Consider the following 24507-nt stretch of genomic DNA (forward strand, 5'->3'; position numbering starts at 1 on the left):
AGGGCGTGATCTTTCCTCCCTTCAATTCAATGTGGTGCCTCATGTAGTGTGTTCATTTTGTACCTTTTGGAGTTACTGTAAGGTTACAGTTCTTGGAAAATGGTATTTTAAGTCACAGATGATGTAAAGATTTGATTCAGTTCTCACTGAGTAGTTGCAAATCCTTTTGCAAATAGCACTTGTTTAGAAAAATGATAATTGATACTTTCCGATAATCGATACTTTCTGATCTCTACCATGTGAGCTATATTTGCTGGGCAGTTGAGAATGGAAAATTATTTTATTGCATCAAAACCATAGTTAAATGCATTTATAATTACACAGTTCTTATATACAGGCAGTATATAATTTTGATACTTGAATGTTTTCTGGGTAATCACTATGAATAAAGTAGACAGGCATTTTCACTTGTGTTGATTCTCCTGTTCTCCTCTCATATGGTTTTTCTATATGAGCACTGTCAATTCAAAACTCTGCCTTAACTAAAAGACAATGAATAATATATTTTATACTTCAGATTTGGTAAAGGGGTATAAAAATACCCAAATAAACTTCATTGTTCTCTCTCTTTCCCTGTAACCCCCTCACAGTAAATCTACCCACTTGGTCTTTCTTTTCACAACAAGTGACGGGTATGATGAGACCACCCCAATTATTTGTATTTTTTCTTTATAAATTATTGGGGGTTTTTGTCTGCTAACCTAGCTTGACCATAATACATTTCGCTCATTAGATTTTATCGTAGGCGTCGTCATGACATGTAATGGCCATCATTGTATTTTTTTTTTTCAGGAGTCCAAAATAATGCTTTAAATAATAATTCTCCAAATGGAATAGAGCTGGAAATAGAAGAGCATAAGGTTCACGTCTGCATTTAGATCATGTACTCACAGCCTTTCACCTGACATCATTCATGTCTCCCATTGATCTTTCTTCCCAGTAGTTATTTCATACGGATCCACAACTAACTATATTAAGTTATGGCTGCTTTTAGGTTTATGCTAATCAAAATATGCGATGAATTAAATCCTATTATATCCCCACACAAAGAGATGTAAGGGAAATACTTGTGTAGAGTTAAATAATTTCCGATGGATGCAGCACAGCACATAGTGTCGGAAGCAACTGATGGCAGATTCGTTCATAGTTTAAAAGTACTCAAGTGTGGATGCTCCTGTGCGTGGGCACCAAACATTAGTGTTTTGAATTAATCTTGTTACTTCGTAACTTCAATGATTGTCTCCTAACAGGCAATATTCTGTTAACAGTTTTGTTCTTTTGTGTTGCAGGGGGTTCAGGACCATCGTCATCGATAGCCATAGCTGGCACCAGCCAACCTGCCATCACCAAGACAACATCTGTGCTTCAGGATGGTGTTATCGTCACTACGGCGGCTGGAAACGCGCTCCAGAGCCAGCTGCCCGTCGGGAGCGATTTCCCCTTTGCTGGCCACGAACACTCGCTTCATTTTCCGCAGAACAGCTCTTCAAACAACAATCTTCCACATTCTTTGAATCAAAACCTCCTCAATTCTCTACCTATCTCTTTGCCAGTGAATCAGCAACATCTCCTAAACCAGAATCTATTAAATATACTACAGCCTTCAGCAGGAGAAGGCAAGTCTGAGGTCAACCTCAACCCTTTAGGTTTTCTCAACCCGAATGTAAACGCTGCTTTAGCTTTTCTCTCCAGTGATGTGGACGGGCAGGTATTACAACCTGTCCACTTTCAGCTTCTAGCAACCCTCCTTCAGAACCAAGCCCAAGCAGCTGCCATGCTTCCCCTACCATCCTTCAACCTCGCCATCTCAGATCTGTTACAGCAGCAAAATAACCCTTTGCCCTCCGTCCCGCAGATGACGGCCCCTCCCGAGCATCTGCCCGGCAACCAGGCAGAAAGCGGCAGGGTGGAGACCCTTGTCCCCAACCCCTTGGGCAACCCTCTCCCCAGCTTTGCGGGCTCTGACACTACTTCTAACCCCCTGCTCCTCCCGGCTGTTTCGGGGGCCTCAGCATTAATGGCCTTGAACCCCCAGCTGGTGGGAGGTGTCCTGAACTCTGCGTCGGGCACCACCGCTCATCATCCAGAGGTTTCCATAGCCACCTCCTCCCCAGCAACCACCACCACAACCACTACATCCTCCGCAGTGGCAGCACTGTCGGTGTCCACCCTGGGTGGTGGGACAGCAGTGGTGTCCATGGCAGAAACATTGCTGAACATATCTAATAATGCTGGGAATGCATCTGGTCCAGCTAAACTCAACAGTAACTCTGTGGTGCCACAGCTACTTAACCCTCTGCTGGGGACAGGTCTGCTTGGTAAGTTCGATTTCTTCACAGATATAAAAGGAAAAAAAAAAAAAAAAGAGGGTTGGGGAGGGGGAATTTTGCATTCTAGGTTCTATTTTTAAAGACTCCGCTTTATCACACTTATTTTTTTGTAAGGATTTTGTATGCTACAGCTTGCTTATTGAGGAAAAACACAAGGGTTATTGTAAAAAATCTAAAATACATTCTAGTTTAGAATCATAGAATAGTTTGGGTTGGAAGAGACCTTCAAAGGTCATCTAGTCCAACCCCCAATTAAATTCAGTGACGTTTCATACCAGTTTGGGAAATTATTTTATATTCCATCCTTAATTCTGATGCCACCTGGACCTACTATATACACCTTAACGTTCTGTAAGCGATTGGACTTGGTTCATTTTTCAAATAGTAGAAGCACAGGTGCACCTGGGGTGCGGTGCTTCGTTTGCACTGCTTCGTTTGCAGCGCATGTGGCATCACAGGGTTAGTATGAGTAGCTGCGCAGGAGAGGAAAAGTGGAGAAATGGCCAAGTGCATTTTTCCAAATGAATCACAAGTGCCCAAACTGTGAGCACACTCCCCAAAAAATAATCCGTCAAGTATTTGAAGTATGTCCTTGCACAAGTCCAAAGAGGAAGGTTGCCCTTCGAGCCCTTTATTGTGTATTTATATTTTTTTTTTTACCTTAGCTTGTAGTTTAGAAACCCAGGGTATCTCACTTAACAAACACCTGCATTCTAAAGCAAGTGATTGAAAAGCTGTTAAATACAAGTTTTTTCTCCCTGGCTCTTTTGAGGATGTTACCAAGAATAGGTAATATAGTTAGTACTCCTGTTGTTTGCACTATGTATTTTAATAAATGGACGAGTAAGAGGAATTAAATAGTGGCAAAGATCTGAGAAGTATTTTAACTTAATACCTCATACTTACCTACTAAACGGCTATCATGAACTCAACTTTACGTTTGCAATGTCACATGCAACTAACCAATGATTCTGCAAATGGAAATGTTAAGAACAATGTGAGCTTTTAATTTAAAAAAAATCCTAGAAAATGGATATATTTTTAAACTTTATCATTTCATAAAGTCACGTTCAACAGCATATTTGTTTTACTGAACTAGAATTTTCACATAAAGTGAGATTTTCGTGTAATACAAAATGTTAATACTGTTGTTTCTCTAGAATGTAAGAAAAAAATTGTTTAAAGTGTTGGCTGTGAGCCAAAAAGCCTTAGCTCGTTTGTGTAGTTAATGAAAAACTAGTTTTGCGGGCTTTTAAAAATGATTTTCTCTTTCTATCCCGCTCCCCCTCCCCACCCCAGGCCTGTTGGACACAGTCGCGCTTTGGAAACTTAGATTCCAGGACACCGAATATCCTAGAAGCTCGTTCTGCTGTACTTGGTTGTCCCAAAGGCAGAGCAGCCGTGTCAGAAACCTTTAGAAAGGGCCCGGATAGAGGCAAAAGAAGCAAAACTAGAGAAATAAAGGAATAAAGAGTCGGGGACACGTGCCTTGAGGACCATTCCTTAGAAGGCTGGTGGGGAGAAGTGTTGTTTTCCAGCATTTGTTTAGCAGCCACTTAAAATTAGAGTCAAGGAAATTCCCCCTGAGTGTTAAAAACTCTCCTGACTTGTGTTTCCCTGTGTTTGAATTCCAGGTGACATGTCATCTATAAACACTACTTTGAATAACCATCAGCTGAGCCATCTCCAGTCGCTATTAAACAACAATCAGATGTTTCCTTCGAATCAGCAGCAGCAGCAGCACCTTCTCCAGGGCTATCAGAACATGCAGAGTTTTCCGGGCCAGCCCCCAATTCCTGGCCCAGCCAACAACCCCAACCCCATGGCGTGTCTGTTCCAAAATTTCCAGGTAGAAAGCAAAATGAAATCAGTATTCAAACGAATATGCAACTCTCAGTAGGTAAAATTATATCCTCCAGAGTCTGATTTTTTTTTTCTGAGTGATTAAAACAATATGGTATATACAACCGCTTGCCTCTCGTCAGATTGCCTCTTGTCAGATTGCGCAAATCAGTAACATTTGTTACTGAAATTTTATACCTTCTTCCTTAGAAATTTGGTATAGTTTCTGTAGAAAGAGTCATTATGCTGCGTGTATTGGAAAACAATATGCTATGTGTGTTCTTACAATTATACATTTTTAGCAAAGTTGTTTTCTGTTCCACAGAAATGATCATAAATTCCTGTTTAGACCACTGAAATGATTCAGTGATGAGAAACAAATATTCAGACCGCTTTGCAGTAGTTAGAAACTTAATAAATGGTTATAGGTGGCTGTATGTACCAGTACTTTTATATTCCCACTGCAATTGAAGAGCCGGCTGTGATGTGGGTTGTACAGACTGAAGAAAACAGGCATTAGAATGAAAATACAACGACAAACTGAGCAAAAACGAGACCTCCCTGCTGTCCACCTGAATAGACGATTCTTCCTAATGCAAGTTGAACTGTCAAACTAACACTGGCAGGAAGCGTAGCAACCAAAATAAGTAATAAAACCAGAGTTACGATGCGTATTTGTTATTATTCAGTATTACGGTGGTTGCTGCAGACGTGAAGGCAGAAGCCTGCGGATAGCGCCAGAAAGGGCTTTTACCCTTCAAGATAAAGACGACGTGTCATTTTCTCAGCGTAGATGTTTCACTGCCAGTGCAAAATCACAGTCCTCTGACTGCCTATTACCTCTCTTTGGTTCTGAATGAATTTTCCTAGCTTTATCTCAGTATTTTTTGCTGCAGATTCTCAGTTATATAAATAGTAATAATAAGTATTTAAAGGAGCTTTTAGAAATTATTTGCCCTTGTTTTTTACAGTTTTTTGTTGTAGCACTATTATTGACATCGTCTTTACTGCCTGCGTCTGTGACAAGAAATATAAAAAGCACATTTTCTTTAATCTGAAGGTTACAGTTTACCGTGGCAGTGCCTGACATGACAGCTGCAATGCTGGGTTACGAGGGACTGAAGTAAAAAAAGATCCCGTGAGAGAAGCACATAACGGAAAGGGGAAAAATAGAAATGTTAGCCATTTCCAGAAGGACAGAGCGGTGGGTTTATAGTCCAGAAATTGAATGAGGATCAGACAAGGAGCCCAGAAGAACAGTCAGTAGGGAGGGAAGAAGCAAAATTAGGGTTTGGGAAGGAGCAAAAGAGAATGGATGAGAACCAAAATATTGACCTTGGTGGAGCTGTTTAGGTCTTGAGATGAAAAAGGAGGGTGCTGTACTTCAATGAGGAGAGGAAACCCCTGGAAATACTCTGAAAGAGATGGTCATGTAGTCTCAGCAGTGCCTGGTAGGTTATATTGTTTCGTGCAAGGCATGTCTTTTGATCCACGAGGCAAAGCCCAACAGCCAGTGGTTTTGTTTTCCTCTAAATTACAGGGGTTTGTTTTCTGTTTAGCTTGTCTGGCATTAAAATTCATAACTGATATATAACCAACATAAAATTATGTACTGTAACAAATAATCACCCTGGCCATCCTGATTTTTTTTTTAATTAAAATGAAACAAAGTTTATCTATTGACATGGAACTTGAAGGAGAATAGCAATTTCCATCTTTTCCTCTGCTCTTTCCAGGTGAGAATGCAGGAAGACGCTGCTGTCCTGAACAAGAGAATGATCACGCAGATGGGAATGGCCCCGGTTCCTGAGAGCTCTGGCACTATGCTTCCTCCTTTCCAAGAAACATCTTGTGATTTGCAGCAAAGAACTGAACCATCTCTTGGACAACAGACGAAGGACAACCTCAGCATCGCTGCTCAGGGCGATACGGCGGTGGACGCCATCTACAAAGCGGTTGTGGATGCTGCGAGCAAAGGAATGCAAGTAGTAATCACCACTGCCGTTAGCAGTACCACGCAGATGAGTCCCATTCCAGCGTTGAGTGCCATGAGTGCCTTCACAGCCTCGATTGGCGACCCGTTAAATCTCTCCAGTGCTGTCAGTGCAGTCATCCACGGAAGAAACGTCGCCGTTTCTGACCACGAAGGTAGGATAAGGAACACGAGAGGACCGCGAGTGCTGAAGAATTCAGAGCACGGTAAAAATTCCAGCGAAGGGGATGGGTATGAATATTACAAATCAACAAGTTGTAACACACCCAAAAAACAGTGGGAAGGGGAGCAAAGTCCTGTCAGTGAGATAAATAGGTGGAAATGCGATGAGTTTCTAGACCACTCTACCCATATCCATAGCAGTCCTTGTCACGAAAGGCCCAATAACATCCCCACACTGCCGCTGTTGCAAGGTGAGCAGCATCAGATACTGTTGTCACAGCGAAACTGTCAGAGTGAGAAGATGTTGGAGGAGAATTTCAGGTATAACAATTACAAAAGAACTATGATGAGTTTTAAGGAAAGACTGGAGAACACTGTGGAACGATGTGCACACATCAACGGAAACAGGCCTCAGCAGAACAGGGGGTTTGGGGAGTTGCTGAACACTTCCAAACAAGACCTGATTCTGGAAGAGCAATCTCCAAGTTCCTCAAACAGCTTGGAAAGTTCGTTAGTGAAAGACTACATCCATTACAATGGAGATTTTAATGCCAAAAGCATTAACGGGTGTGTGCCTAGCCCTTCAGATGCTAAAAGCATCAGTAGTGAAGATGACCTAAGGAACCCCGACTCCCCTTCTTCCAACGAGCTGATCCATTACAGGCCGAGGACGTTTAACGTTGGCGACTTGGTCTGGGGCCAAATCAAAGGACTGACTTCATGGCCTGGGAAACTAGTCAGAGAAGAAGAAGTTCACAATTCATGTCAACAAAACGCTGAGGAGGGGAAGGTATATTTATATATATATGCACATATCTATCTATCTATCCACACGTGTACCTATGCCCATGCCAATTTTTCTCAAACCTATCTCAGTCCATTCTTTATTTTTTCTTTGTCTCTTATTTTAGTAGTATAAATTGCTTTTTATCGTAACTATAGCTTGCAGAACTGAATTTTTCCCGTAGTTATCTAATGAGAAACTTCTACCAGTGCCTGAAACAGATTATATTTTGGCCTGATTATGCTTTACTGGTTTGTGCACGAAAGACTTGCTACAGAAAAAATGTTGTTAACAAAAAATTGTTTAACTTATATGGTGTATTTAGTTGAACTTCTGGCTGTGTCCAAAGAACCTGATATGGAGATACCTAAAAGTGTTGAAAACTGCAAAAAGGAAAACTGCTCGAATCAGATTGAAGGGTCTATAATAAGTAAAAGCTTGGTGATTGACACATACGCTCTTTAAGAGGAAATGCACGCGCATTTTCACCTGGAAAGGAGGTTTTGACCATCTTTTAGTAGTGAGGAACGTGTTCCAATTTGCTTTCTCCTAGTAAAATCCCTTCTTTTTTTGGCGACAAAGCACATGCTTGTTGGGGAATACACAGAAAATACAGTTATCAAGGAGTTATTGGTTATTTTATTATGATAAATATTTCAAATTCTGGTCTCCATTACTTGTATAACATATTTTTGCGGTTCTTAGAAAATATTTCACCTCTTCCATATACAAATATTCTAAGTGCCGGGTTAGAAAATGCAAATTTTAAAAATATGTAAGCAGAAAGGAAAGGTCTAATGAAATCACATTTTACCTCTGACACAAAGAAATCAAACCACTTAAAAATTATGCCTTTTTCCCCATATACCTGCTGGGTACGTTGCACAACATAGTCATAAACACACAAAATGGTGATAGTGGGTTGGACCAAAGTGTTTGTTTTCCCCAAATGTGGCCAACAGCAGGTACCCAGAGGAGTCCTCCTGTGCCACCAGCCTCTGATTCCACCAGTGACCAGCTCAGGACCTTCTGGAGCTGGAACTGGTGTCTCTGGTGCAATCACTGCTGGTCTTATGGTCGTGATCACAGGGTTACCTGAGCCTGACGTGCGAGTGGAATTTCCCCAAACACTGTAACAGGTCTTAGAGTCATCAGTACTGGAAACATCTGGGACGATGCTTGGCCAGAATGGTTTCGACCAAACTTCAAGAGAACTTTAGTCTCTCTTCGCAGATGGTTTCTTTGTTGATCTTCTCGGCCACAAAGGTTTCAAAGAGTCTGAGTATGTGTAACAAAAGTATTTAGAGAAATCACTGTGCTTGAGTAACAAAATTTGAATGCTTAAGAGTTTGCTCCCTATAAAGGTTAAATCCCCGAATTACAATTCGGTTTATAAAGGACAGGCAAGTGAGAGCGACCACAGACTATAAAAGATTAAACAAATCTGGAAAAATGAGGAGGTGTGCAGTATCACCATCCCGTGTGAATTAGGAATACAGTAATTACACTGCATGTACTTTCCAAGTATGCGTTTATGCATTAACTTCACAAAACCGTGTATCCATATCTATATGACTGTCTTGGTACAATTGAAGAGCATCTTTTTAATAACTTTTGTAAAGGCGTGACATTGTTTTATTTGCATTCCTTAGCAATTTAATAAGTTTACTCCCCAGTTTGTGGACACCAGAATATAGAGTTGCTTTTTTGCAAACCTGCCATCTTTAATTTTGTGCCTCTTACGTACATGAGATAAGCATTGTGTAATATTACATGCTGTGGCACAGATTTTATTGTAGACTGAAGCACAAAGGAAGGGGAAGCAGTCTGTGGAAATCCATACATTGCTGTGTGGAAATACATACGTTGCTGTATGTGCTGCCGAGGCACTTGTGGAGGCAGCAAGAGAGACTGCACCAAGTTCTTCATCGGGAAGCCTCACGGAATGGACCGCCTCTCACATCAGTTCATCATTTTAAATTAAAAATAAAAAAGTATATCTAATTTTTGCCAATGAAGAAGGACAGAGTGAACGACCGTTCCAAAGGTCGGGAGTTGAGGTTGAAAGGTGGGATACAAGAATATGCAAGAGGTGAAAATGGGGATGTGCCGTCTGATAGCTCTGGTTTGGGGTGAAAATAAGTGGGAACTCCCATATATGGTGACAATGTATAGGTGTTTAAACATCCTGTAGCACCTTGTACAGCCAGAGGCTTCAGAGGAAAGGAGAGGAGAGGAGAGGAGAGGGGAAAGGAGGCAACAAAAGCCCTTGAAAACCAAAAAGAAACAACACTGGAAACAAATGGTCTTCAGAAATTCTGCACTTCAAAAAACCCCAAAAGGTTACACTTTATGGTGGGAGTCGCCAGCAGTAGTTCTGAAAATTGTATTTTCTGCAGAGCTTCCTTAAAACTTCTTTTAAAGTATTTGTATAATCAAATGTTAACCTATATTGTAACATGAGTTGTGCTATGCTATAGGGATTTCACAGTACTTCGTATATTCTCTGTTCTTTATATCGTGCATAATTTGGTTTTTGTTTCCATTTAAAAGACTTTGGGTATTAAATGTAATAACGCTTCTGTTTGAAGAGCAGCTAGAACGGTGTTTCCCTACGAGGAGAAGACAGGAACATTGCACCTTTGTTTCCTCGTCAGCACTGGCTTTTTGGGGTGGGAAAATTAAACCAGAGCCCAAGGGAAGTGTAACGGTAACAGCAGCAATTTCTGCAAAGGCAAGAAGCAAGCCTGCAGCTGCGTGCATCCAAAAACACAGGATGTGTGTTTCATTAAGTAATTAATTTGATTATTATACAAATGGCCTAAGCAGGAACAAGGTTTTGAGAGCAGCAGTGTGAAGGTCCGAGGGTTTGTGTGAGCAGCAGTTGCTGTTATTAGTGTGTTCCACGGGGGTTCCTGCGGGGCAAGGAGTGTTGGCAACAGGACTTGCCATCAGTTAAACCAGGTTGTTTCAACGCATCTCTTATAGTTCTACCGATAACAATAGGTGTGATTTATCGATGTCCTGGAAATCCCGTTTGTATGCATTATTTAGTGTTGTAATGACTTATTGTAAATGAAGGCAGATTATATTATTAATTCCAATATATCCGTTAGACTTGCTTCCAATACGGTGTTATTTTAACAATTCGACGCTGTTTCGTCAAAAAAGCGCTAGCAGGGTTTTTACTGTTCTGCTCTCACAAAATGCCAATAATGACGATGCTGATTCCTTTTTGTTACCCAAGTCCCTTGTTACCCAGACATGATATCAGCTCTTCATAAAAATATTTTGCATTGAATTTTCTTACGTATCTAATGGCAGGTATATACAGCCCTTTGCAAAGTTTGTTCCTTGTATACATATATACATATATCTCATGGATATGGATAATGTGCAATTTGGCATTCACGACAACTCTGACACACAGTAAAATTTCCATGGTAAAGGGTCGAGATGTTCGTGTTATTGCTCTTTAATTCTGTTCAGCTTGAAAAATAGAAGTTTCTTCTTTCGTTATTTGAAGTATTTGCCATCTTACATGAACAGTAAGCATGGTTTTAAGGGAAAAGTGCTGCCGTCTGCAGCAAAATCGAGTCTATTTCATGAAAATAGAATTCTTGCCTCTCCATCTACAGATTTTAATCAATAATGACTCTTGTCCTGTAAGTTCCTGAAACGCCAGTAATTCCCCAGTTTCATTATCAGATACGTAACTTCAAGATGTGTGAAATTTGGTCTAAAGATTTATTATATCGGGCCTTATTTCAAGAGATTTTGACAACTTACTCATTAACTTCGCGTTGTCACGTCTAAAATGCAGTTTCATTGTGAAGATAAATGATTTAGTAATTGAAAGGCTGCATTTAGAGGGAATTTGCATTTAAATTTGGTTTTTGGGTTGCATATAGGGCCGCTTAATAAATTTGTATTTATAGAATTAATTTTCCTTGTGTAGAATACAAGCTGTACTTTTTAATGAAACGAATGCTATATTATAAGGTTCTTGTTAAGTTATGCAAAGATTAAAAAATAAGCCAAGCAAAATGTAGCAATAATGACAAAGAAAAAGGAGTCTATCCATTTGTTTTCTTTGAATTGATGTGTTTAAATACCTTTTTTTGTTTTTACAAGCAGAAGTGACTGAGCCAAATCAAAATAACATGCAGAGTTAAGTGGACTAATGTTTTGAGAATGCAAATGATGAGATCATACAGATGATATAATTAATTTTCTTTCACGTTTGTATTGTTTATCCGGGTACTAACTGGTACCTACCCAGTGGTGCCAGTGATTATACGCAGTGGTTTATGTGCAGGTTGTTTAAAAGATGATAATTCTGCTTGGTTTCAGGAGAATTTCAAGCTCCAGTTAAAGTATTTTCAATCCCAGCTCAGCAACCCTGTTGAGCACGTGCTCAAGTTCATTCCTGACTCGGCAAATCGCTAAAGAACATCCTTAAGTAAGAAAATTTAAAAAGACATTTCTCTGGACCAATAAATCAGCTGGCTAAAGCGAGCTCCAGTTAAGGCTCAGATTCATAATTCATCAATAAAGTTGCTCATCCTGTTTAAGGCCTTGAGCTTTTTAACTTAGGCGCAGACTGTGGCTTTTTGGAGATGGGAATGAACTTGGCCGTGGCACGAGCAGCGTCGCCGAACTGGGGCCTTAAATGTTTTGCCCAAAAATCTGAGGTGATACGAAACGCTTTTGTGCTGATGGCATCTGTAAAAATCACATCGTGTACTGGGCAACTCAGTATTTTAATGCATTCCAGGTGGTCTCAAAGGTGTAAAATACATTTGTAAAATGTGAGTACAAAACATGAGATTTCAACAACAGTGCTCGTGTTAATAATATAAAGACAAACAGGGCTCAGAAAAATATTATTTTCCTCCTTAGTTTTGTTTTCTTAAGTGTCGTGGTTTTGGTTTTTTGTATTTTTATTGCTAGTGGTGTGGACGTGTAGAGAAATTCTATACATATATGTGTGAGGGGGTGTGTATAGCCACACATTAATGTATTCTTTGCTGGGAAGGTTAGCAAAAATTAGGCTCCATAATAATGCATGTCTAGCAGTAAAGTAAAAGCGGTGTTTAATAATTGCAGGTCTGGGTAATGTGGTTTGGTGTTCATACCTTCACTCAGGTGGAGCCAGAGAAGCTGAAGACACTAACAGAAGGTCTAGAAGCTTACAGCCGAGCCCGGAAAAGGAACAGAAAGTAAGGAAACACTCGTTTATTTACCAGTGAAATGGAATAATTAAATTCTTCTCCTGCCCAAGACTCTCATTTTGGAGAGCTTAGCAGGCCCACCAAACTGAAGAGTTAATTTTCTGAATTCCTCGTGTTGGTTATGATAATCATCTGTGATCTTTGATATCTGCATTTTTATTGCATCTTCTGATATTTACAGTAGCCTTTGTAAAATGTCAGCCTACTTGTTTGAGCTTTCAAGTGTAGGATTTCTAATTTACAGAAAAAAAAAAAAGTTATTATATCAAAACTATTCTGACCAAATAAGCTTTTGAACAAGATCCACCTTTCTTCTCTCTTCCCTCTCCCTGTGGCAGCTGCTGCAGGCAGAGCACAGGTTTATTCAGATAAATTCCATTTATTTCCCGTTACTGAGAAGCGTTTTGGAATCTGTGGGGTCTGGCTGTATTTAAGCAGATCTTTGTGTCAGACACGTATGAACTGCTTGGTCTTATCTTGCCTTTTAGCTTTTATTTACAAATATACAAGGATACAAAGACTGTGAAACAGTAAGTATTAGGACATGAAACATCGGCACAGACAGAAAGAGGAAAGTGGTTGACTTTAGGAGAAAAAGGTTCTGGACAGCTGTGAAAGGACAGAAAAGTAAAAATTGTTTGGAGTTGTGCTGGGTTGCTGTTGCTTATTTACTGTTGCAGTGAAAATGTATCACTTTGTGGGAGAATTTAAAGTCAGCTGCAATACTTTAGCACAATAAACACAGGCTTAAAGGAATTAAATAATTATTTGTCTTCAGCTCCTTTTAAGGCGTAAGCTTTTCTTCTATTTATATGTCACGCGGCGCTTAAGAGAAATATTTTTTTATGCCAATGAGACAATGTCGGTGGTTGTTTTTTCCAAGATCATCCTCAAAATATCTTCCTGGCATTTCAGGGCATATGGGGAGAACAGAAAAGGGCTTTTGGCAACTCCCCAATTATTTGCTCGTGTCCCTGAAGCGAAATATGTGGCTCAAGCAAAGTGACACCAGGAGCAAATTTAAAGAGGTGTTAAAAAACCAGTACAGTTTAAGAAGAATTCCCATGTTCTGATTTGCATTTGTGTATTTAGCAGACTGCAAGGATGGTCTGCAGACCCACTGCACCCAGCGGCCTTTTTTTTGTGGCATTTCTGGTTCTGCCCCTTCGCTTGCCCATAAGGAAACAGGAGAAAACAAATACCCCAGCCACTCGGGGCACGTGGTTGCCCCTTTCCTAGGGTTCCTTTACAGCCCTTATGGGTTTTTTCTCCATATTTTGACTTGTGCTTATTTCATAGTTCAAATCTTTTGGTATTTCTTCGTGGACTCTTCCTCCTTTTCCTGTGTACTGTTGTTAAATTCCTCTGAAAAAGTTTTTTCTGTCTCCCATGGTCTTCTTTCTGGTATGTGTCTCTGTAGTATCTTGTTACACACAGGTCCAGATTTTTTAAAACATTTAACATTAGATCTAATCGCTACATGTCTAATACTCCTGTTTCCTACCTGTAAGTACTCAGAACTTACACATATCACGTACTGGCATCGAGTTGAACGCTTCTATAGTGAAGAAGACATGGGTAAAGAAACCCGGGAGAAATTTCTGTTGAGACGGAGTAGACGAGCATCACACAGGTCCAGAGTCTTTAGCAGAGCAGGGTTATCGTCCAGGTCCTCAAAATGACATTCAGATACCTTAACCCCGTAAATTATTCTTTGCTTTCCTACAGTTTGTCTCTCAGCCCTGGTATGTTGCCCGATTTTGGCACCAGATGTTACTCACAGGACTACTGCAGTAATCTCCTTCACTGCACAGTCTTGACTCAATCTCCAATAATATATATTAAACATAAAATTATTAAAACTAAATCAAAGATGAAAAATATGTGCAAAGCTAAAACCAGTATTATAATAGGGAGATAATCAAGTTGCACCCTAAATCCAGTATTTGTGAAATGTAAATCTTAACCTAACCTTAGGTTTTTAAAATGGTTTGTGTATTTAGTTTCTTAGGTTTCTAAACAAGACACCAGAAAAAAAAGGTCATTGTAGCACATGCGATCAGCAGAGTCAGAAGTGTTATCTCTATCTTCCCCTGACAGTGAGATCCAACGCGTTGTGTGTAGCAGTGGCGAGGTGTTTGCTGGGGATCCCTCCGAGCTCTGAGCTGACTCTGTAACCTCGGATTTATTCTGGGCCTTGTAGGAACAAACCGCTGAGCCATCCCAGCCTCACTGGGTTCCATCTCGTCTCAGCCGCTCCGTTCCTCTCCAAGCCGGCTCTTCTTGCTTCCAGCAGGTCACGGTGTGGCCGTTTCCTCACCTGTCTGGTCGTGGTCTCTAGAGGACCATCTGCTGCTGACCTGGTCTTCCCTGAGCAGAGCCTTGTCTGCTCTAATCTTCGTTCTTTCCAGGCTTCGTAGTTATCTGTATTCCTCTGTCCACAAGCGTTCTCCTGGCCCAGCACCTTCCGTGGGTCACACCCAGCACCAATGTCTCTGCTGTGGTTTCTGGTTCCTCTGTGTGGTATTTCCCACACCTGCCTTCTCTTTTGTCAAGGATGTGCCATTTACCATCCCCGCCATCCCCACCTCTACCATCCATCCTGAGTTCTTTCAAAATGAAGTTTGGACGGTGGCTTCCTAGAGTTGAAGAGTTCCGTCTCTGCCGTCCTTCCTCTTGGACATGAGCAGTGTTCAAAGTTGACCAGGACTCCAGTAAGGGAAGAACATCTCTGCCACCACCTTTCCAACCTCCAGCTCCAATGATTCTCCATCCTGACCCAGTCTAAGTGTCTCTGTTCTCTCCAGGTGGGACTCCGGTATCAGCTTGTCCCGTCCCGTTAGGGTGGAGCAGGGTGGGTGCGCTCAGGCGTCCCTGTTACCGCTGCAGGAGCTGCCCAGAGCAGCAAGGTGCCATCTGGGGTATGTCCGCTGGGACAGGGAGCTTCAACTCGACACATGCTCAGACTTCATTGAGATGAGCCAATTTGGTAACATTTGAACAGGGTCTAGTAGGAAGGAGGAGGATTAAGAGAACCCTTCTGACAAAAGGTTACTCGTTATCCTCCCCGAGGGAAGGAACTGAAATCCTTCTCCAGAGCTGTTGGCCAGGAGAGGTTTTCTAAGAGATAATAAGCTGCTTTTTAATGAGAGGAACAAACTGGTGCTAGAATCTTCTAGATGCAATTTGACAAAAATTTGGGATGTTTACGAGTTGCTTTGGATCACTGGAGACCTGATGCGCATGTTCCTCTGATGTCAAATTCTCATGTTTTTAGCTGCAGTGTTTTGTCTGCAGTAAACGGGCATTTCAGTGGTGGGCACTTCGGAAACTTTGATTTGCTCAGGGCTGATCGTCATCTTCACAGTAAAATGAACATAGCAGCAATGTCTTGAGACTACAATTCAAATGGCTATTTGTATTTTAAATACTTTCAAATGGCTGGTTTGACTAATAGCAATAATTTCATCGGTACCATGAGAGTGGGCTGCTGATAGAGCACAATGTTGACTTAATAACTTCATATCACGTATAGGTGACTTGACATCTGAAATCTGCTTCTAAATGACATGCGCGTCAGTGATGTTATCAGTTATTAATATAGCTGCATTGTAAATAGTCGTATTAGCTTTCTAGGAAGTTGTGCTGCCACTAAACAATATTTTGTTCGTTATTTACAATATCCAAGGCTGCCTTCACTTGCCCAAGTCGCATAGCTTAAGCTTGGGTTCGCAAGCCATGTAGCTCAAGCAGTTTAGAAACCCAGCTGGACGTCAGGCTTTGTATGAGAATCTTTATTTCAGTTTATCTCACAATTTCTCCGGTCGATTTAAACTACAACAGGATATATGGTTTTAAAACTGCAGAAAACTCCTTTACCATTCAACGCCTTAGTTAAACTTGTGCAGCCCCATCAGTGCCTGCAGTCCTGTGGTGCTTTGCTTTGCGCAGCCAGGTCAGTCGGGCTTTTCGATTTTGAATTTTTTTTGTGCATTCCGTGCCATGGTTTAGCACAGCTGAGCAATGCAAAATGCTCTTAGGGAACATGTCAGGAGAATAACGAACACCAGACCCTCTGATCTCCTGGCTTTGATCTCCCGGCTGTGCCGATGGTGGAGGAATCATTTTGCTGAACTCTGGACGGAGGGAGCGTGGAGCTGGCTGGGTAGCAGCTCTGCTACTTGCTTTTGCCAGTGCTTTTAGTTGCTATAAATCTTTAAGTCCCGGGGAAGAATGTCCCAGCTGATGTAATGATCTTTCTTGATTAAAAGGGAAGATTTTTTTTTAGAAAGTGTCTCCTTCTGTGCGGGACAGTCCCAGTGACCCAGCATCCTCACCAGCGTGGGACGGGCTGTTCTCTGACTGTCTCTGCCGTTGTTGTCTCTCCTTTCTCTCCTCCTCCTCCTCCCCTCGCTGCTGCAGCTCCAAAGCAGGGATGACTGCACTTTGGTTTTTCCTGAGGGTATCGTGGTGGATGCTCATAATAACGCCTCTCATCTCCAGGATGATCTCTTGCTCATCCGATATTCAGCCATTTCTCTTCACATTCATTACTCTTCTAAATATACCTGTTCAGCTGCAGTCATGAATGAACCAGCCTATCTAAATATACATATATATATATATATATATATGATTTCAAGCAGAGATCCTCAACAAGCTGTCGATAAACAATAGTGACGCGTGCTCAGGTACTCTTTGCTCTCTGGAGAATCTGCGATGTGAACACGGAGCCCCAGAAGCGTGACCCGGCGTGCACAGTGTGCTGTGCGAGTGGGGAAACCTCCTTAAAGAAATACACGTTAAATCAAAAATGTCCCTATAAAACCAGATGTGCGTGGAGCTGCCCAATGACCTGAGGTCACCTTTTGTTTTGAAGAAGTAAGTTGTCTCCGTACCTTTACCATTGCCCTTGATGTGCTGTCATTCCATGTAAAACTAGCAACATTTTTGAGGACGAATGTGACTTATTTCCCTCTGGCTGTTTCAAGTTAGAAGGGATATTTAACTTTGTGCTTTGGGTAAGAGGAAAACTTTGCAGCTCACGCACGGATTTTTTTATTTGTGCTGTAACAACCTGGGCGGCTCTGCAGCTACTTGAATATATCCAATGTGTTTATTATGAATTTTTTAAAGTTTTTTTTCTGCTATTAAGAATTACTGATGGCATTATTTTTTTCTTCCTAGAAGTGGAAAGCTAAATAACCATTTAGAAGCTGCTATACACGAGGCCATGAGTGAACTAGACAAAATGTCTGGGAATGTAAGTCTCTTCTCATGTTAGCAATAATCTGTTTTTTCTGTGGTTCTGCATGTGCGTCAATTGAAGACGGTGGGCGTTGGGCTGGGGTGCTTTCTTACATAGATTTTGTTCATGTTTTCTTAAGTAATGTGGAATTTTCACTGTTTCTCCTGTATTAAAAAACATTTGCAAATATTCTGAAAAATGGGAAAAGATGTAGAATTTCAGTTCCATTGCCAATTATTTTATATTTTACAAAGGTAGATTTCTGGACATACTGTTACTCACGCAGCGTGATAATATTTGGATCAGTTCCGGTCGTGCTCATATTCCATGGGTTTTCTCTGACCAGTGCCACAAAATCAGGCTCATTTGTTTTTCAGTTTGAGTGGCATGATAGGGAAACCACATTTAAAAGTGTCATTCTTTTGAATGTAAAACGCTTTGAGTAAAGCTTTCCTTAGGTGAAATGAAAGATAGTGTCACGCAAGGTAAGATTATTTTAAATATCAAGTCTAACAGTGCTCTTTCTGAAATATTGACACTGTTACTGTGTCGTCTCAGTATCTTTCTAATACAAAATTTGGTTTATATAAAATGTTCATCTTCATATATGTCTGTAATTTCACTGGAGCACATTTAGAAATGAAAAAAGTCTGTCATAGCATCTCTAACCTCTCATAGTAGGAGTTATTCAAATTATTAATTATAAAACTTTTGAATATATGAAAAAGTCTTTTTCCTGGTATTTGACCACTCCGTACTGAAGATGCTCGTACATGGGCTTGTTTAGAAGTGGTAAAACTTGGGGGAAACTGCTGGAGTTACATAAAAGGAAACGTACCCAGAACTGCAGCCTTAGAGCTGGTTTCAGAGCCACCAAGAAATATTAAATAATTTTTCAGTAGCTTTTAATGGCTGCCATAAGTAATAACAAGATCAAGTCTTTTGTTTAAACTTGGGAATTGTAGAAAATGCGATTGAGTTGGTTTGAAACGTGTTTTCCTCCTGTCTTTGGAAGGAAAAGTGAAGCAGGATCTGTCTGCAGGTCTGTCCCAAATAAATACGGGGAATGTGTTTGGCACACCCAGCTCCCGTGTCCGGTCCACTGCTGCTCTCTTTGGACTGGACCTTTTTTTCATCTATAAATCCAGTAATACTAAAAACTGTGTGCGATGTGCATTTTAATGGTGATATAAACGGGCTCAGGGGAACCTGCTGTGAGTGGATTTGCTGATCTGGTTGTTCTGTGATGCACCAGCCTGCGTGTCATTGCACAGCCTTGATTTATCTTTTAATTATCTGGTCACAGAACTGGTGATCAGGGTTTATTTCCATAAAGATTATGATTCTTAGAAACAATCATAGGGAATCATTGGTTCCCTTTTTAGTCGCTTGCATTTTTTTTTAACCACTCCTGTTCAGACATCAGTTACGTTTTAAATGAAAAGCGCGTGCAAAAGAGATAATTAAAGCATTATTGGTAAGAGCCAGCAAGCATGTCATAAATGTTAGCGGTCTGAAGGAATTTGGGGTGGTCGCAAGGAGGGAATTTTGCCTGTTTTGGGGGGTTTGTGCCCGTTGCCTGGCTGCAGCGTGGGAGCTGCAAACTCCTTCCCGGCACCACGGCCGTTCCGCCGGCAGATGGGGGTGACATTCCACCCTGCGCCTCCTCCGCCTTCCATCGCCTGCGCTCTTACCGAGCTGCCCGTGACCAAAAACCGCCCCAAGCTCACATTAATCCAGCGTTTAGCTTGGAATTGAATATTTCCTTTCAATAGTTAGGTGAAGACAGAGTTTGTTCCTTACACAAACACAGCTTGTTCCTGAATAATGCTGCCGCAAACTGCGTCCGACTGCTCTGATTTCCACCTGTGAGCACTGTTTTCTCGCCACCTACTTTATTGCTCTCGTCACAATGATGTATGAAGTTTTCTCTCTAATAATTTGACATAACTGCATTTTTGTTGGCGATTACGCGGCTTCACAACTCCCGTAGCCCCAGGGTAGCAGAGGTTTGAGATGCACCGACTGCAGCATCAACCTTTTCCTCCCCAGTGCCTTAAGGTTCTCAAAGTTCCTTGTAATTCATGTTTCCGTGAGATAATAAGAACTATTTTATAACAGCACCTCAAGCAATCCTGTAACTCGTGTATTACTGGCTGGTTACTTTGACCAATATTCTTCGCTAACTTCTAAATATACTTATTTTTAGGTCCACCAAATCCCCCAGGGAGACAGACAAGTGAAGCCTCCAAAACCCAAGAGGAGGAAGATCTCTAGATAACATTGAATGTCCTTGTTACTGGTCCAGTACTTATCAAACTGAACGTGCACATAAGTCTGTGTGTAGGTATTGATATAGACGTGGTTATATCAATATTTATATGAAGACAGATAGACACCATCCCAGGGTGCTACGCGGATTAGTGGTACAATATTTTTGATGATTAGGAGGGATAGCGGTTGCTGGATAAGCCAATCAGAAATCTTGAATGGTTGCAGTAACGATGTCAGATGATTACTGAAATTTTTTTTTTTTCTATAATACTAAAATTGTGATTATAAGAAATAGTCCAAATGTTTCTGAGAAATTTTCATTGTGTATATAGATAATACAGAATTTCATGGTGATATCTGAAATGTAAATATTGTACAATATTGTCATGTACAAGCGTACCTAATGCACACTTTATCTTTTATTGTACAAAAAATAGTGTACAAAATTCTTTGGTTTCTATTGAGTACACATACAAGAGACTACCAGTGTAAAGTGATAAATAAAAATACAGCCTAAATGCTTTTATATGATAATGTAAAAGATGCTGTTTTTGTATTTAACAGCAGAGAGAAGGCATGATTATGTAATACCTTAATTATGGCATCCACTTCACGCCACTGAGTGTCCATGGACAGTGTGTGTTGGGAATGACCCTCGCAGGTTCCTAACGGGGTGTGGGATCGCGGCTCTTAATTCAGAATTCAAAGGCTGCAACTGCCGGTTGCGTTTTTATTTACTTAACTTTTAAAGTAGAATGCTGTAGATTTTATTAAAAAGAAGAAAGAAAAAAAAAAAAGTAGATGGACTATTTTAGTCAGCCATTTCTGTAGTTAAAGTTTCATAGCCACCTGATAAATTAAACAGTTTCTATCCCCCGTAACGTTGACCCCTCAAACCCCCTAGGTTTATTAGCTTAAATTATCTAACGTCATTAACCAGCGTGTGAGGGGGCAGAGGCCGTGCTCTAATAGTGTGATCAGCATTGATTGTGGTTTGGGTCGGCAGCCTTCGCAAACGGCATTCCAGTGTCCAGCTCGCAGTATTGAGACAAAAAAATTAAGGGTGGCTTACAAAACTATTAGCAACAGTAATTTTTATCAGTATTATGTAACATATCAGATTTATTTTATTTAAAAAGAATTATTTATACCATTAACAGATTCTTATATATATTAATGTGGCTGAAATGTGCAGGTTAAATCTATTAACCAAATTATTTATGTTATATGAAGTGAGAAATGTGATACATATGTAGAAAAAATTAATACACTACAGATTTAAAAGTCTAAAGCTATGAGCCATTATAAAATTAATGAACGGAAGTGTAGCACAAACATTATTTCCATTTTATTTCATTTTTCTTTTTAACACGGCTGGTGGTGCGATGGTGATGGAAGCAATGACATCCTGTGTCTCCAAGGCTTCCCAAAAATAAGTCTGAGCTCACCATTCCCGGTGCCGCGGTGGAGTCCGTAACCGCGACCTCGGCAGCCGGGACCAACCACGTACCTCAGATTTCCCTTTTTTTTTTTAATTCCCTCCCCCCCCCCGAATTCCTAAATCTGACTCTGGAGCTCCCTGGCGGTGATCAGCATCCCGGGAAGCCGGCGCCCGCATCCCGACTGGTTCCTCCTCTTCCATCCCCAACTCCTCTGTAAGGACGTGACCGTCCGGGGGACGTGGGGCCCCTTGGCTGTCACACCTCAGCCCAAAGGCTCTCGCTTCTCCAGCTCCAGGTATCACGAGGGCTCCGCCGGCTCCGGCGCCTGGAGCCCTCCCTCCCTCCTTCCTTCTGCGGGGTTCATTTGTCTTTTCGTTGACGCCACCGTCCTCCATGCAAGCTCACGTGAAGTGATTGATTTTCTTAATTTAAAAAAAATTTTTTTTTTTTCTTTTTTTTGGCGGGGGGTGTAGTTTAGCTCCCATTTTCCCGTCCTGTGTTGCTGTGTGCGTTTCGAGAGTCGCTGGTATGGGTTTCCCAGCGCGGGTTTTACTCCGCGGTTCCGTGCGTGTGCAGGTGTGCGTGTGCCCGGCTCCAATTCATTTCTTTCTCCCTTTGCTTTCTGTCCTAGAGCCGAGTTTGTATTGACCGACCCTTCTTTTGGCATTTGGGCTCCTTAGGTTTGTACTTTCTCACCGATGTAGACTTTACATCAGTAGACTATGGGAAGTATTTTTGTGCACTTGATTTCCTGGGTTACTAATGGCATTGCTGTGGGTCTAGGAGTAGCTTGTTTCAGTCCATACCGATTTTTCTTTTTTTCTCTTTTAGAGTTTTTATGGTTTCATGTAAGCAGTCAATGTAAATATTGTGAGCATTACAGGTCATGCGGTGTTGTAACATTTTAAAAAAATGTTGCACCTACTTTACAATTAAAAAACTGGTCACTCGTACTTGAATTTTGCCCATAGAGCCATTTCTTTCTCTTTGCATTAAAGCATAATATACTTTTTTGATGGAGGCCCAACCCTTCTTTCTACCTTATTATTTTTTGTTTAATAAATCTATATTTTTTCTAACAGAAGACTTAAAAATGAAAATTTTAAAAAATACTTTTTGCCTACTTTCTAATTTAAGAGAGAATTCCTATATTTAAAAGGTGGAAAAAAAAAATATTATACTCCATTGCGGAAAATGGAACAACACTCTATGTGTCATTAACATGGCACAATCACCCAAAACCGAACTGGCTGAGTAAAGCGAGCCCACGACATCCATCGGTATCGCGGCAGATTAGGGAACGACGTGATTCTTTGAGGCTGTAAAGTGTTACATATTCTTGTCTATTTATTTATTTATTTATTATGCTCTCTTTTTGCGAAGTGGGTGACAATGTGGTTGAGTCATTCGGATGACATTCAGATTAAAGGAAATACTCCTTTTTCTATTATGGAGCATTTTGTGAACACCATAAAAAAAATATTTTCATTTATTTCAGTGGCTTTTCTTCATATTTTCACTTCTGACAGAAAACGTTTGGCTGCAAAAATAATATCCACGTAGTTGAAAAAAAAAATTCAAAAAAACACCCCACCTCTTATGTCCCAGGTCTATTGTATTCACAGTCTAAGGTTTTAGGGGTTAAAAAGAAGTTAAAATTTAAAGGTATTTCCTAAGGCTTTGCAGAAGGTTTCTAAGCAATGTGATACCCTTTGGAATCCCTGAGTTGGATGGTGTAGAGATATTAGAGGGCTCGTGGTGACTGAATTACCGTAGCACCGCTACCTTTCTTAGCTACAGTTTGTATTTTGCTATGTAGGGTTGTAATGTGAGAATTCCAGAAGAGCAGTAGCAGAAAAGTGCTTTTCTATTTTTAAAAAAAAAAAACAAAACCCATTCTAGTCTTACTAAGAATTAGAGATTTTTTTAATATCAGTTTTGTAATTTTTGATAAAGTTGTCAATATGATGATTAAATCACCAGAAAAACCAGTTCCTGTGATGTTCTCTTCGGGGCAGGGACTCCGTTTTGCTCTGTACTTGTCGGATGTCACCCCGGGATGCCCGGTCTTAAACGGGGCCGCAGGCACCGCTATCCAATTAAATAGCAACCAACAAGGTGGAGGTTGATTGTAACGCATAAAAGCCAAGAGAATTCCCAGTTCAGGCTGCAGAACCCGTCACCTGTTGTCCGTCGCCTCCCGCGCCCGCCCCGAAGGTTCTGGCACCGACATCCGACGGGTAAGTCGAGGAAGCCGATGGTGCCGAAGGTTTTGCTCACACAACCTGGGACCTTCTCGTCCCAGTTAAATCCGCTCCCCTCGTCTCACTACGGGTGTATTTACCTGTGTAACTGGGCAAGCTGACCTTCACATTTCAGGATTCCCCCAAAAATATACCATTAACCTATTGCTTTAATCCCACTACTGATGGACAAAACCCCAAACGCGTCAACGGATCATTGAGTCCAAAATTCACTGCGAGCCCCATTCACGCTGCTGTCAAGTCAACTCTAGAAACACACTTGGAGACTTCAAAAAAAAAAAAAATTATCTACCTGGGGGCTTCCTGAGGACCCCCCAAGCTCTGGGAGCCCATTTCTGCCCCTGGTTATTGTGTATTTATTTGCGTTATCGAGGACTAGCGGCTAACGATAAACCACCAAGCCTGCACTCATGTGCTTTTATTCAATAACGCTGGAGTGCGGAGGTGACATCGGGGTTCTTTGTTGCTGTAGTAAATGGTGCCCAAACACACGTACCCCAAAAATCCTGCCAGCCTCCGGCAACCCTTTGCCAGCTGCTGTTTAACTAGTGTACAAAACAGAGTAAACCGCTGTGAACTGGAACAGTCGTACATTATATTTGCTTTGCATTTGACAGCGAAGCAGTGGGAAGTCAGTCATTTCTCTCTGACGGGTTTTACGATTTATTTATTGGCTGGGAACGCTTAAAAGTGATTTTTGTTGTTGCTTTAAAAAAAAAAAAATTAAAAATCAGATTTGATTTGAAATAATCCCTGCAAAAGCATGTTCTGGAGAAATTTCATCTCTCACGTTTTTACCTGCTGTGATATGAGTGTTTGTAATTGAGTTGCCATTCCAAGAGAAGATAAGGGGTTAGGATTTAGAACAGAAAAAATATAGATAGATAGATAGGTATTAGTTATTTCTGGGAAATCCTATTTTGGAAAAAATATA

The 24507-nt window shown here is 40.9% G+C and overlaps 1 protein-coding gene across 7 annotated transcripts in view; it reads left to right on the plus strand.

Annotated features, from left to right (window-relative positions):
• Nucleotides 1–23135, plus strand: part of MBD5 (methyl-CpG binding domain protein 5) — a 133229-nt gene extending 110094 nt beyond the window's left edge. For 4 of the 7 annotated variants that reach the window (XM_065637933.1, XM_065637934.1, XM_065637936.1 and 1 more), the window contains 6 exons: nucleotides 1290–2318; nucleotides 3965–4179; nucleotides 5909–7117; nucleotides 12221–12333; nucleotides 17533–17608; nucleotides 19803–23135. In XM_065637933.1, coding sequence (XP_065494005.1) covers nucleotides 1290–2318; nucleotides 3965–4179; nucleotides 5909–7117; nucleotides 12221–12333; nucleotides 17533–17608; nucleotides 19803–19874 — 2714 coding nt within the window. In that variant the 3' untranslated portion in view covers nucleotides 19875–23135. The remainder of the gene's footprint in view (nucleotides 1–1289; nucleotides 2319–3964; nucleotides 4180–5908; nucleotides 7118–12220; nucleotides 12334–17532; nucleotides 17609–19802) is intronic. The other 3 variants (XM_065637938.1, XM_065637939.1, XM_065637940.1) reach the window with 3 other exon arrangements.
• The last annotated feature ends 1372 nt before the right edge of the window (nucleotides 23136–24507 follow it).

Source organism: Caloenas nicobarica, chromosome 6, assembly GCF_036013445.1.
Source record: "Caloenas nicobarica isolate bCalNic1 chromosome 6, bCalNic1.hap1, whole genome shotgun sequence".
Lineage (NCBI taxonomy): Eukaryota > Metazoa > Chordata > Aves > Columbiformes > Columbidae > Caloenas > Caloenas nicobarica.